General features: G+C 40.2%; 2 protein-coding genes across 12 annotated transcripts in view; both read left to right on the top strand.

Annotated features, from left to right (window-relative positions):
* The window catches only part of NPAS3 (neuronal PAS domain protein 3), an 843415-nt gene that overhangs the window by 595597 nt on the left and 234943 nt on the right, over positions 1 to 12875 (top strand). The gene's annotated exons all lie outside the window — the stretch shown is intronic.
* On the top strand, positions 8857 to 10136 carry LOC118910290 (KATNB1-like protein 1). Its single transcript, XM_036881332.2, has one exon. The coding sequence runs from the start codon at positions 8998 to 9000 to the stop codon at positions 9811 to 9813; it is 816 nt and encodes a 271-aa protein (XP_036737227.2). The 5' UTR covers positions 8857 to 8997; the 3' UTR covers positions 9814 to 10136.

The following is a 12875-nucleotide window of genomic DNA, read 5'->3' as shown; positions in this document are numbered from 1 at the left end:
GTTGCAATAGTCAGTCTTGGACAGCTGTCAACGGGAAAGCCCAGCTCATCTAGTATTAAAATCTGCTGTCACAGAGGGACCTGTCACCTAAACCTTGACATAGGACCTATGAGAATTATTTTTATATTTGTTATTAGAAACACTGACAAATTTTTGGAAAGATGTGGAAACCTAGGAGAGTGGAATCCCATTTCTCCCAAATACTGCCTTTGATTATTTACTTACTTTGAAGGCTTGTTTAAAATAAGAATTTTTCTTCATCCTTTAGTAACTTGAGATACATCAGTTGTAAAATCATTCCCTCGTAATATAATCTTAAGACAATTTAGCACTACTCCCCATAATAATTGTGAGAAATTACATTTTTTCTTGAAAAACTCATTGAGCCTTGCCCATCCAAATATTCTGTAACTTACAAATCTGTCACTGATTCACACACGATGACAGAATTTCTATGACAAAGCATTTGTGATTTTATCTTCCTTTTATTTGATCTTGAGTCGTTTGCTGTTCTCCTTATGCAGGCAACTTCTCCCTAGCTGACTCTTACTCTTTGCATAGCCTCCAAGGCAGGGGGTGGGGAGTTGGGGGAGTGCAGATGTCAGTGAAGCACATTCTCAGGGGCAGGAGGTGGAAGCAGGAAGACACTGTTAGGGAAGGAACTGTTCTCTGTCCCCGAGCCATCTCTGGCGTCCACACACAGATGCTCAGCCCTGCTCATTGCACTGGTGACCCCAGCTGTAAACAGAGGTTCCAGCCCTGCTGCCCTGTCGGATCCACTTTGCACTGAAGAAGAGTAACTCTGGAGCGATAGCTAGGGAAGTGCAGGGCAGGGGTTGAGGGCAGGATTTTTTCCATCACCACTGAAATTGGAGAGATATGAACCTGAACTCTTGACGGGGAGATGATATGGTCTCCAAGAAGGCAATTAAGTAGACAAGGAATGTGGGAATTAGGGATCAAAACTGTAAGGCGAACAGGGTGAGTGGTGATAGACAAGTTGCATTTCTTCTCAGATCCTCAGTGTCCTGGGTCAAACAGAGGTGGTGTGAGAATGAATGGATTTCACAGGGTGCTCTGAGACCCACCAAGGAGAGAGCAGAGCAGTGCAGAGGGAGGTTTCTGTGTTGCTCCTACTCCTGTTTCTGGAAAAGCAGAACCGTCCTCATATTTCACTAGGCCCCAAAAGCCCCACATCTCACAGCAGGAAAGAAGCATTGGCTCTCTCAGCCCAGTATTTACAGGCACTTCTCCAGACCTTGCCTCAGCTTCTCTGAGCACAAGTACTGTGTGACTGTAACATTTTCTGTGGGCCTGAGTTCCCCATGGTTTTATTCTAGCCTTACTATTACTTTTTAATATTACACAGGGCAGATAAGGTCCCTGTCTTGGGGTTTGTCTTTGTTTGGTTGTTTTTTAGGATGTTCTTCTTGCCTGGTTCTTCTCATAGGCATTCCCCTAAACTCCTCGAAAGTCCCCAGATCTGACCTTAGGACGGCAGGCTCTGCTGTTTCTGAGGCAGACCACCCGCGCAGACCCCCTCTGCCATCACCTCCTTACAATCACTTTCCTTCCTTGTGGCAGAACAAGAATTTCCAAGTTCTGTATATTTGCTTAGAAATACACGATTCAGCTGTAGTCCCATCCTCTGTGTCACCAGGACCATTCCCTTGTTCTATGTTTAGCTTGAATAACTACCAAACTGTTTGTGATTAGAATGTGAGGATATGACCTCACAGCAATTTTTTCACTTCCTTTCTCTGTATTTAATACATTTCAGAAACTGAAAATACCAAATCTGTCCCCTCCCCCCTTTTTTTGATGCGTATCAGTAATGGAAACATTGCAAAACAATCAGCCCAATACCTATGCTTTGTTCATTTATTGCCTTCTCTGAAGATAAATTGACTGTACTCAACTCTCTTCAGCATTTTTCTTCACCTAGATATTATTGCCTGGTGCAGCCACCCCAAGGTGACTGTTATCACTTAATTAAATCCTTGCACGCTGGGAAGAAAAAACAACATTGTTCCTTCATAACCCCAAGGAGCCTGTTTTTAAGCCACTAAGCCTTTTCCCTGTATTATTAACTTATTCCTGGCTGCAACAAGACATACTTTTGTTGATGAGCAAAAGGTTGTATTAGCTTTTTATTTTCTAGGTAAACTTATCTATTCTCTGGGAAGAGAGGGAAAAAAAGAATGGACATTACAAGAGAAGGGGAAAAAATGGTTTTTTTCAGCCTCCCTGGTTCTAGTTAAGGTCTCTGTAAACACCACACTGGAAACTAGAAGCAGGGGGATTTGGGAAAAGGAATGAGAAAATAAAATGTAAACATAAAATGGGAACAAGACTAAAAGTGAAATGATGTGTCTGTCTATTGGGGGAGGCATGCAGGATAGAGGACACCACTTTCAAGCTAAGGCACAGAAGTGGCTTTTTTTTTTTAAAGAGATGATGTATTATGCTTCTTCTTGTTGCTGCCTAGAGCAGCATCTCTTTCTTAATCTCTTGTTTAATGTGTTTATTTTTCCCCCAGTCAGGTTGCCTTCTTTACCTATGGTTGCTTTACCATTAACAACCAGTTCCATACCCAGCTGTGTTTCAAGGGATAAAAAAAAATACCAGTGGAGTATGTTGAGAAGTGTACATGCACATATTTTAGCAATAGGGATACACAACCTGTAACCGGCAGTTCTGAGTACAGCACTAGATACAAGAAGGTCACTTGCTGCAAAGGGAGTTATTCGTTCATGCGTAGTAAATGTGTACCTTCTAGTTTGTTTCTAGTCCATTAAATCATGGGCCAGAAATGGGTTTGTCACTTCTAAAATTTGGACCCAAGCAAGCATATGTGTTTACTCATGATGCTAAATCATTTTACCACACGCTGTGTTCACCAGCAGAGTAAATGCTGTTTAAAGCTGTAATATTGGCAAGAGCAGTTGACACTGTGACGGGCGGGGGTTGGATAGAGAGCTGCTTCTTAAATAGTTGGATAATGAAGATATCTGAACCATCTCTTATTGTTGCCCACAGGTTGCATGTTTCTCACTCTATGCACAGAACACAGGGTTGCGAAACACAGGCTGGCTCCGTGCCTCATACAGTGCAAGACATGTTCGGTGGCTCAGTGTCCCTATCTCTGAAATGGGAAAACTATTAACACCTCTAGGATGATGTGACAACGAGCCCAATTATGCCTGTGAAAATTCCTTTAGCAAAAGGGCCATCTGTACAAACACCAGGAGTGTTTTCCTGTTTGTTGCAGAAGACCCTCCAGTGACTACTTGGGATGGCTGAGAATCTGCATGAGTTGCTTCTTGGATTCAGATTGAAATCTGCACTCGTTTCTACTTGCCAGCCAATTGGATGCCTGTGGGGATGTGTATATCTGCCCACTCACCAGAGTGGATTGGTTTAGCTTTTTTCCTCTGCAGGTTAATTTCTTTTCCTTTATAATAGCATTATAAATATCTTACTGAGGCAGGTTAGAGCCACTCAAAGACTGTGCCCTTTCTAGCAGCCACCCATTTGACTTTGACCCTGACCTGTTTGTCTGAAGAGTATGCTCCACGCTGTGAGGAAGTGAGGGTGGAGGTATATACATATCTGGCTTCAAATTTCATTTGGGCAAAAATTCTTCATGGCTTCCTCCTTAGCATACAACACAGAGTCACAAAGTAAGGCATCATTCAGTGTCTGTCTGTCTGTCTGTGTGTCTGTGTGTCTCTCCCTCCCTTCCCCTTCTCTCCCAAGGACAGGCAGGGTCACTCTTAAACCTCAGCAGTGTACATCTGGTCTTCCTGAATGTTAAATCAGGAGGCAACCCAACACGCCTCAGTCCGCCTCCTTTTTCTTAGTCATCACTGTCAGGAAACCCTTCCTTTTCCACCCAGACTCTGCACTCTGCACTGCCCTGCACAACACTGCCTGGCTACGAGCCTCTGTAAAGGAAGCTTGCATGTGCTCTTGTCACCCCTGGGGCTCCTCTGGGCTGAATAATCCGGTTCATTTAACCATTTATTAAAAGTCTTATGTTTCAATTATCTAATCATTTATTAGCTCCTTTTTGAACCCTCCCTAAATTCTTCCTTCAATAAAGCAGTAAACCCCAGAACTGAATTTAAGATCTAAACAATGCTGAATAAAAAGGAAAAGTAATTGAGAATTCTAAAATTCAGTGTTGATAGCTCCCATTTACAGACATTAACTTAAATATACTGAATTGATCAGTTTCCCCATGGAAATAAAGAACTGAGTGGCACACGCACACATGCATACCGTGGGGAGGAGGTGCTGGCTTTGGGAAGAGCCCTAGAGAGCAGGAGACACTCCCCAAGGTCCCATGACCTCCACCCGCTGAGCCGAGGCAGCCCCCCGCCTTAAAGTCTCTCACAGACCTTGGAGTACAGGTGCTACTGGAAGGTAAACAAAACTGGACTCAGGCAAAATGGTCAAATGGATGAAAGCCTTCAGGGTCAAGTGTCTTAGGACCTCTCTCCTCACCATCCCCCAGACATGCCCTCCTATCTCCATATTAATGACGGTGCAGGCCAGCACTCTGTACTTACAGGAAGCAGTTCAGAGGTGAAGCAGGCTGCTGACAAAGGGAGTACGGTGGTTCCCGCCTTCCTTGATCTCTTCCTGCACTCTTGCTACTCCAGGTCCCACCTGAGCTTGAGGAAGCTTTGAGACTGTATTCTCTCTAGCCCATACCCATTTTCATTGGCTTCTAATTATACTTGAAGAGGAAGCAATGCAAACAATACAGAATTAATATGAGACCATTAAAATACTAGTATATTTAATAGCAAGTTACTAATAAAAATGTTACTATTACTATCTTCACTGCTTCAAAACCTGGAACTTTGTCCATTCGTGCTTCAAATTCCTATGGATTTTTTTTATATCAGTCAATTACACTTTAGCCTGAATGAGTATTCAAATACAACTGATTTTTCTGGGACTCTTGGATCTATGCTCAATACTTTCATGTGTAAAAGAATTGTTTTTCTGTTTATTTGCCACAGTATGTTTTATTGAATGTATATCATTGGGGCTATCCAGAGGGATAGTTGCCTAGATATCAGCTGATATAAAACTTGATGGAAATCCTGTGGAATGGGATTTACCTAGTAGCTTGTGACGTCCCAAGGAATGGCTTAAGCCATATCTAGCAGACTATCATGTCCTGCCACAATCTCTCAGTTAGTCAGGTCATAATCAGAGAAAACAGCAACCATATCTCTCCCCCGCCTCTGTTCTGGCCATCACTCTGAGCACTACCATTCTTTCCTCTACCCCAGGGAGCTCAGATCTATAGAAGGTCAAATGGTTGCAATTTGATACCAAAAAATTAAGAATCTTGCCTGTGAAAAAATATGATCCAAGTCCACAGAGTCAATATAGTATAGCAGGCTGCATTTGAGTTCCTGCTCTACCACTAAGTGTGCAACCTGTTTGCTTAACTCAAACAAATACAGTGATAGTATATATACATGAGTTAGAAAATGAGTGTTTTACTGGGTTAGTCAGTATGAAGTCCTTCTCCCAGGGTCCAAAACCGAGATTGCATGAATAAATGTATCACTGAAAGCATGGTGTGTGTGTGTGTGTGTGTGTGTGTGTGTGTGTGTGTGTGTGTGTGTGTGTATCTCCTAGAACAGTTCTCATTTTCACATGACCACACTTATAAAAGTAAAATCACTTTTATCCTGTTTTTATATTTCTTTAATTTCTCATCTTCTTGTTTACATCTTCTCTTGCCCAAGTGCCCCACCCTCTATTTCTTTAGTGTGTCTATTCCAGACAACTTCTACAATTTCTCAAGGTAAATGAATAGACTTTTTCTCCCTTATAAGTATTCTGTCCCCAGCTTGTGTTTATTAAAGTTTTTTAAAGGATTTTTATGACCAGGATGAACTCTTATTTCATCCATGAATACTGAGTCCTTTTCTTGCTGTCCAAGTCATATCTCACTTATTTAACTTTACTGCCCTTAGTAGATTATCTGATTTTCTCCAAGTGTATATTTCTCCTTATGATCAGATAAGAATCACTCTTATTAGTAGACATTCTTTCCAAATCATTATCCAAGTCAAACAATAACTGCTATGGGTACCATTTATTAAATATCTACTTTCACATGCATCTATAGATATTATTCTTTATGTTTTTGTGTAAAAACAGTGAAGTGACCAATTCAAAATTCCAGCTCAGGTCTATGTGGGTCCAAAGCTCATGTGGTCTTTTCCACTGCACTGTGTCACCTCTTGAAGATTTTGAAGAATTCTCATTTCGGAGCTGGGCCTGGGTGGGCTCAGCTCCTGCCGCATAGGCTCTTCACTGAAGGAAGTGAGGGAACAAGGCACAGGTGTCCCATCTTCTCCACCTTTGCCCCAAATCATAGAGTCCTTTTCAATTTGACCAAGGACTTTCTGACAGACTCACGTTCCCCATATTGAGGACAACTAGACGGTAGGATTAAGAGAGGCCCTTCCATAGTGCCAGGTCTTTGAGCCATAAGCTGTGGCCTCTGGCAGGATTTCCCCCTCGCAGAGCATCTCTCAAGAACTGAGGCAAGTCTCTTCTGGTAAAAGCTATAGCATGTGCCCCTTAGCAATGACCGCAGGCCAGGCACCCTGGTTCAGAAGTAGTCCAGGTGCCTAATGAGGCTCATCATCCTTCCTACATCTTCTTCTTTTGGGGTCCTGTACAACTCTCTGACTCTGCAGGTCTCCTCTCCCACACCTCAAAGTGAGGCCAGGAATCTGTCCCGATAGCTCAGACCCTTCTGCTGCTTTTCTGGAGCCACACCTGGAACTTGGATGACACCCAAATTCTTTTCTTCATGAGGAACGTGAGAAGACCCTAGGGAGAGCTATGAAAGGATCGGCTTTTCTCAAAACCACTTTGGCTGCTTACTGTGCCAGCAGTCTTGTTGTCAACTGCCTTATGCAGAAAAGTGGTGTAAAGTGTCCTAATGTTTCAGCCCATGTCCTCCAACACCTTCTGCTTGGCATCTCTCCATACCTGCATGTGGGAGCCTACGTGTTCTCCTGTGTAACTCGTTTAAACTTCCTAAGTTGTCCAAAGGGGGCATTAGTAATAGATTTCCTTTAACAAATTGCTGGATAATCTGCTACACTCACCATTCTCTTGTGTGTTCCTGTAAGCCAAAATATTCCAGCCTTGAAGAGCAAACATAAATGATTCACAGCAGAACCCACAGATTTTATTCTATGCAGTAAACCTTTTGGGACAAGGATTTTTATCCCATTCAAAAGAAAGTTTTATGTCATGTCATGTTATTGAAATTTTTAATTGTGATAACACAGTTCAGTGTGTTAAGGGAGTGCAATATAAGGAAGAATCTCTTTTTGGAAATATGTGAAGGAAGGAGTTCATTGCCTATAAGGGTGTATGTTAATTTTACCTTACTGAGATTCAAGAAAAGAGCTGGGCTCACTGCATCACAGAATATTGACAAAATAGTATTCTCCATTACACTGTCTTGGTCTCAGTAGCTTGAGTGGAATTAAGGATGTTGATAAACTGTGGAGTCCTGTGCCAACAACTAGTACCTTAGACCTGCCTAGCTGGTCGCATATGCACACTATTAAGCCAGGTCCATTAGGCCATGTCTGCCTGCTTTTTAAGAAATGGCAAAATAATACTGGCTATTTACTTTCATGTAAGGTGTCTCTCATGACAGGAAAGAACCAGGGAAGGGATAAAAACCTGGTGGAAAGGAGCAACTAATGTCTTAAGCAAGTGTGATTACTTATAATGAGAAGAGAAAGAACATACAGAAAATGATAAAAGCTTAGGGTTGTATTGGTAAAACCCTTAATATATTTTTTATTTGCTTTGGGATAAAAGTCTTCCATTAGGGCACAGAGGCCAATTTGAGTCTTTAGGGGCTCACTCCTTTAGGGGAACTCACTCTCCAGCCTGTGAAGCATTTAAGTAGAAATTAAAGTAGGTTATCCTATTACTAAGGAGACGGCCCCAAGCAAGACAATAAAACAAATCTTACTTGTTGGAAAAGGTCAAGGCTCGAATGAACGAATCTCACTGGAGGTATAAAGAATCTATCCTCAATATTCAACCACATAAAATTTACACTAACCTACACAAATTCAGAGCCATTCTTAGTCTTCAAAATTTGTCAGTAATCATCACACATCCACGAGTCAGATGTATGAAGTCATCCGTAGCTAGTTTTCAGTACAAACACATTCAGGACAGGATTGCTGGGAACAGTGGCTGTGCATATGGTACACACAGACCTCCACCCCCAAAAGCATCAGTGCCTCTTTCACTAAATGGGTGAGTGCAGCATGCAAACCAAAAGGTAAAAGGAGAAGAGAAAAAGAAGAGGAAATAAGAGAAAAAAGAAAAAATGAAAGAGGGGCTGCAACAAGAACCTAGAAGTGAAACTGAGGCTGTTCATTCCAAATCTGTGCACTGTGATTTCCAAGGTGATCCCAAGTGACCTCATATCTGGTCCCAGGAGATCCCATATGCATCTTCACTTTTCTCAGGCAGCCATCATTCATGGAGAGGCTGGTGTTTACTTAGATTCTAAGTTATGTTTAAGGAAGAGCTGTAGTAGGGATTCATCTTTCTTAAATTATTAGGAACTTTTTTCATTTGAAATTTAATTCTGCAAGCTTATGTATGCAAGAGTGTGTGTAGTAGATACAGGTGGAAAATTAATTGTGAAGTTGATCAGCTTGTCTCAGGACTCTAGAGAGCTAAAAATATATATCATTCTAGTGCTGAAAATAAATATTAGTTCATATGTCCAGCCTTAAAAGAAACCAGGCAGGAGCTTTCCCGGCGGGCCGCGCGTGCGCCGCGTTTGAATGGCCCTGTGTGGGGCTGGGCCCGCGCGCCTGAGCTTCGCTGTGGGCCGCCTGGCGCAGCTGGTCAGCGCCGGGTCTGAGCTGAAGCGCCGCGGTACCATGAGGCGCCGGTATTTAAGAGATTATGGCATCTGAAACTCACAATGTTAAAAAACGGAACTTTTGTAATAATATTGAGGATCATTCCATTGATCTTCCTAGAAAGAGGATCTCTAATTTCACTAATAAGAACATGAAGGAGGTTAAGAAATCTCCAAAACAGTTGGCTGCTGACGTAAATAGAACAGTTGGACAAGCTGTGAAAAGCCCTAATAAACTACTTAAGGTGATCTATCGCAGGAAGAAAGTTCATCATCCTTTTCCAAATCCTTGTTACAGAAAAAAACAGTCACCTAAAAGTGGGGGCTGTGACATGGCAAATAAAGAAAATGAACTGGCTTGTGCAGGCCACTTGCCTGAAAAATTACGCCATGATACTCGAACGTACTTGGTTAACTCCAGTGATTCTGGTTCTTCACAGACAGAAAGCCCATCATCAAAATATAGTGGTGGTTTTTTTTCTGAGGTTTCTCAGGACCATGAGACAATGGCACAAGTTTTGTTCAGCAGGAATTTGAGATTGAATGTAGCTTTAACTTTCTGGAGAAAAAGAAGCATAAGTGAACTTGTAGCTTATTTGGTGAGGATAGAAGACCTTGGAGTTGTGATGGATTGCCTTCCTGTGCTCACCAATAGTTTACAGGAAGAAAAACAATACATCTCACTTGGCTGCTGTGTAGACTTGTTGCCTCTAGTAAAGTCCCTACTTAAAAGCAAATTTGAAGAATACATAATAGTTGGTTTAAACTGGCTTCAAGCAGTCATAAAAAGGTGGTGGTCAGAACTGTCATCCAAAACAGAAATTATAAATGATGGAAATATTCAGATTCTAAAACAATAATTAAGCAGATTGTGGGAACAGGAAAACCATCTTACTTTGGTTCCAGGATATACTGGCAATATAGCTAAGGATGTAGATGCTTATTTATTGCAGTTGCATTGAGAGACACTTCATCTACTAAAGAGCATTTGGTTCTTCAAACATCCCTGGACTATATGATTTTCCCTAAATGTCTCACCTGAGAACTGTGAACTGTGGAAGAAATCAAAAGCATTTTTTTTCTTCTTTAACAAGCCACATAACTAAACCACTAATGAAATCCTGTAATCTACTTCACATTGAAGCGGAAAAATATCCAAAAGGAGCAGCTTCAACTTTAAAGAGGTGAAAGTGCACTATGAAGATTGTTCACCTTTGCTGCGCTTGGGATTTATATGGTTATTTGGTAACATTGTTTAAGAACTACTGGGTCTTAATGCAATCCTGTATAAGAATATAATTTATATTATGTGAAAAAAAAAAGAAAGGACTTATTACTAGGAATCACAAAGACCAATCATCATTACTTTTTTAAAGATTGTGTTTTATATATAAGAAAACACTTAAATGTACGCAGCTATTTTCTTATGTTGAAAAGACTTTGAAAGTTTAAAACGTAATAGCAAATAATCTATACTAAAAGTTTTTTGTCTGCACTGAGATATTGTGTATACAAAATGCCTTAATTATAAGCCAATATGTATGATACCAATACCTGTTTAAAAAAATTTTAAACCAGCCATGCTTCTGGCATGATAAAATCATGGAATTAAATCAGGGGTTTCCATTCATCTAGAATGTTGTTAAAAAAACAGCATTTTTAAAACTTGAGACTATTTTTAGTATCTCCGATTTTTTTCCCCAGACTCATCATGTCATGTATGTATATATTATTCCTATATAAAAGAAAAAGGTTAACATGTATTTGTATGAATGCTTAACTGGAAATGTCCATGGAGTTGGCTAATTTATATTCACTTTTTATTGTATGTAGATTTCTAATATTTTCACTTCTGTATATTTACACTTCTTTCATTTGAGTAAATTCACTAAATATTTCTAAAAAAAAAAGAAACCAGGCAGAGGACCAAGTGAAAAATCAGACTTGGAATTTAATGAATACACTTGCCTCTTCATACTGTCATTGGCAGTTGGGATGCCACTGACATAGAAGCTTGAGAAAGAACTAAGTGAGAGGTGACAGTTGTAACTGAAGGTATTGCAAAGCTATCCAGTTGAGGCCACTATGAATTCTGTAGACTAAATAGAATTTTAATAAGTCTAAAAGTCATTGAGAGGTGGACTGTCATTCATCAAGCTCATTGAGTGGTGGAATATATCCGTTTTCAAATTATTTTTGTTCTAACATATCTTTAGCTATTTAAGTTAAAAGAGTGGGTGAATGGATCATTGTGCACATTAAAATTAGACTGAGACTATTGATTCACGGTTTCTAGTGAATGAATTATCAATATGGCCAGCTGCAAATTTCTTTTGGAATTACTGTGAATTGGCACATCAGTGCATTTGAAAAGATCATGCATAACCTTGATTATTGTTAAGGCGAATCCCTTGTAGGGTGTGTAAACCACATGGCCCCCAGTCACTGAAAGCACTTTATCTAGTGATTCCCCAGGTGTGTGGTGGTCTGTGGTACCCTGTGCCAGGTAGCCCCAGACAAAATGCACAGTAACTTAAGACTTGCCTACCAGGCCAACACTATGTTCCATTTAGAAAAAAAACAAAATAAGGTCTGCCAGTCTTTGGCAGGTATCTGGGCTGTTAGTTACATATCCCTGACTTCACTAAAGAACCCAGGGCAGGGGGAGATCCTGTGTGATGATTGCACTCCAGAACAGGAGGGAAAGGAAAGATTGTATATGGGCAAAAACTTCTGACATCTCCTTCTGCCCTGGGAAACATATATGGCGACATTGTTAACGCATGAAACGATGCATCCCTGTTTGGTAATTATAAGAGCGTCTAAGCCCACCTTTGGAATATATTTATCTATAACCAAGTATCCAGGCATCTGAAAACTTACAGAATAGTATATTATAGAAATACAGAAAATTGTAGAATAGATCTGTTCCTGAAAAATTGACCACTTAGTGACAGTTCTTACATTGAATCTAATTTGCCCTTTGACAACCATGATCCGTTACTCTAGTAAAAACATTGACTTCAAGACAAAACAGAACTATGCCTTTTGACCATTTTTTAAGCAAATTTGAGCATGTATTTTAAAGGAAAAAATAATCAGTGTTTATTTGACTTATGAATCAGGTAGCTAAAACAGAAATACTTGACTCTATCATTTTTTGCTGCCTCATTTGCTGGATCAGAAAGGCATGGAGATGGTAGCTCAATAGTTTCCACAGTGTAGATACATTCTTTGCTTTCTTCACATCACCCTAACATACCTGATTTTACACTCAAGGTAGTCGCTTTAGACTTTATCATTGCATCTCCATTAGATACACTTATTTATAGACAACTTCAGCACCATGATTTCTATTAAATCTCATTGATATTGGGTAAAGCATATTTAGATCCTGAGATTTCAAATACTTAAGTAGCTGGTAACTCTTTAGTGATGGCAATGAATTCTCTTTTTGTCAGGAGAGTCATCAAAGTAGATCAGAAAGATGAAGGAAACTCTAATCTCATTTTTCATTTTTAAAAAGAAAATTCACTTTAGTAAGTCAGTGGAAAATGCCAGAATTTAGTTTTCTTCTTTACTAACGTCTTGATCCCACAAAATTACCAACACCAAAAATCTCAAAGCCCAGTCCAGTCCTTTCATTCTGTTCCTGAATTGGACCACAGAAGAAGCCATGAGATACAGCCAAGCACCACTACTTTTAATTGAATATGTTTAGATTGTCATGTAATGTACACCTAGCAAATTTGGTCCTAGTAGATTTCCCATGCTGAACTATTCTACCAATTTGAAGGTTACCTTCTAGAGATTCTCTGAAGAAGATTTCTTACAGCATTAGTTGCTTTGCTCTGGATATATGCAAGTATGTTAGCAAACAATAAAACCCCACAATCTCTTTTGCTTCATGAGTGTTAAACAG

This window comes from Manis pentadactyla, chromosome 11, assembly GCF_030020395.1.
Source record: "Manis pentadactyla isolate mManPen7 chromosome 11, mManPen7.hap1, whole genome shotgun sequence".
In the NCBI taxonomy this organism is placed as follows: Eukaryota; Metazoa; Chordata; class Mammalia; order Pholidota; family Manidae; genus Manis; species Manis pentadactyla.
This window is presented reverse-complemented; position numbering and strand designations above follow the sequence as displayed.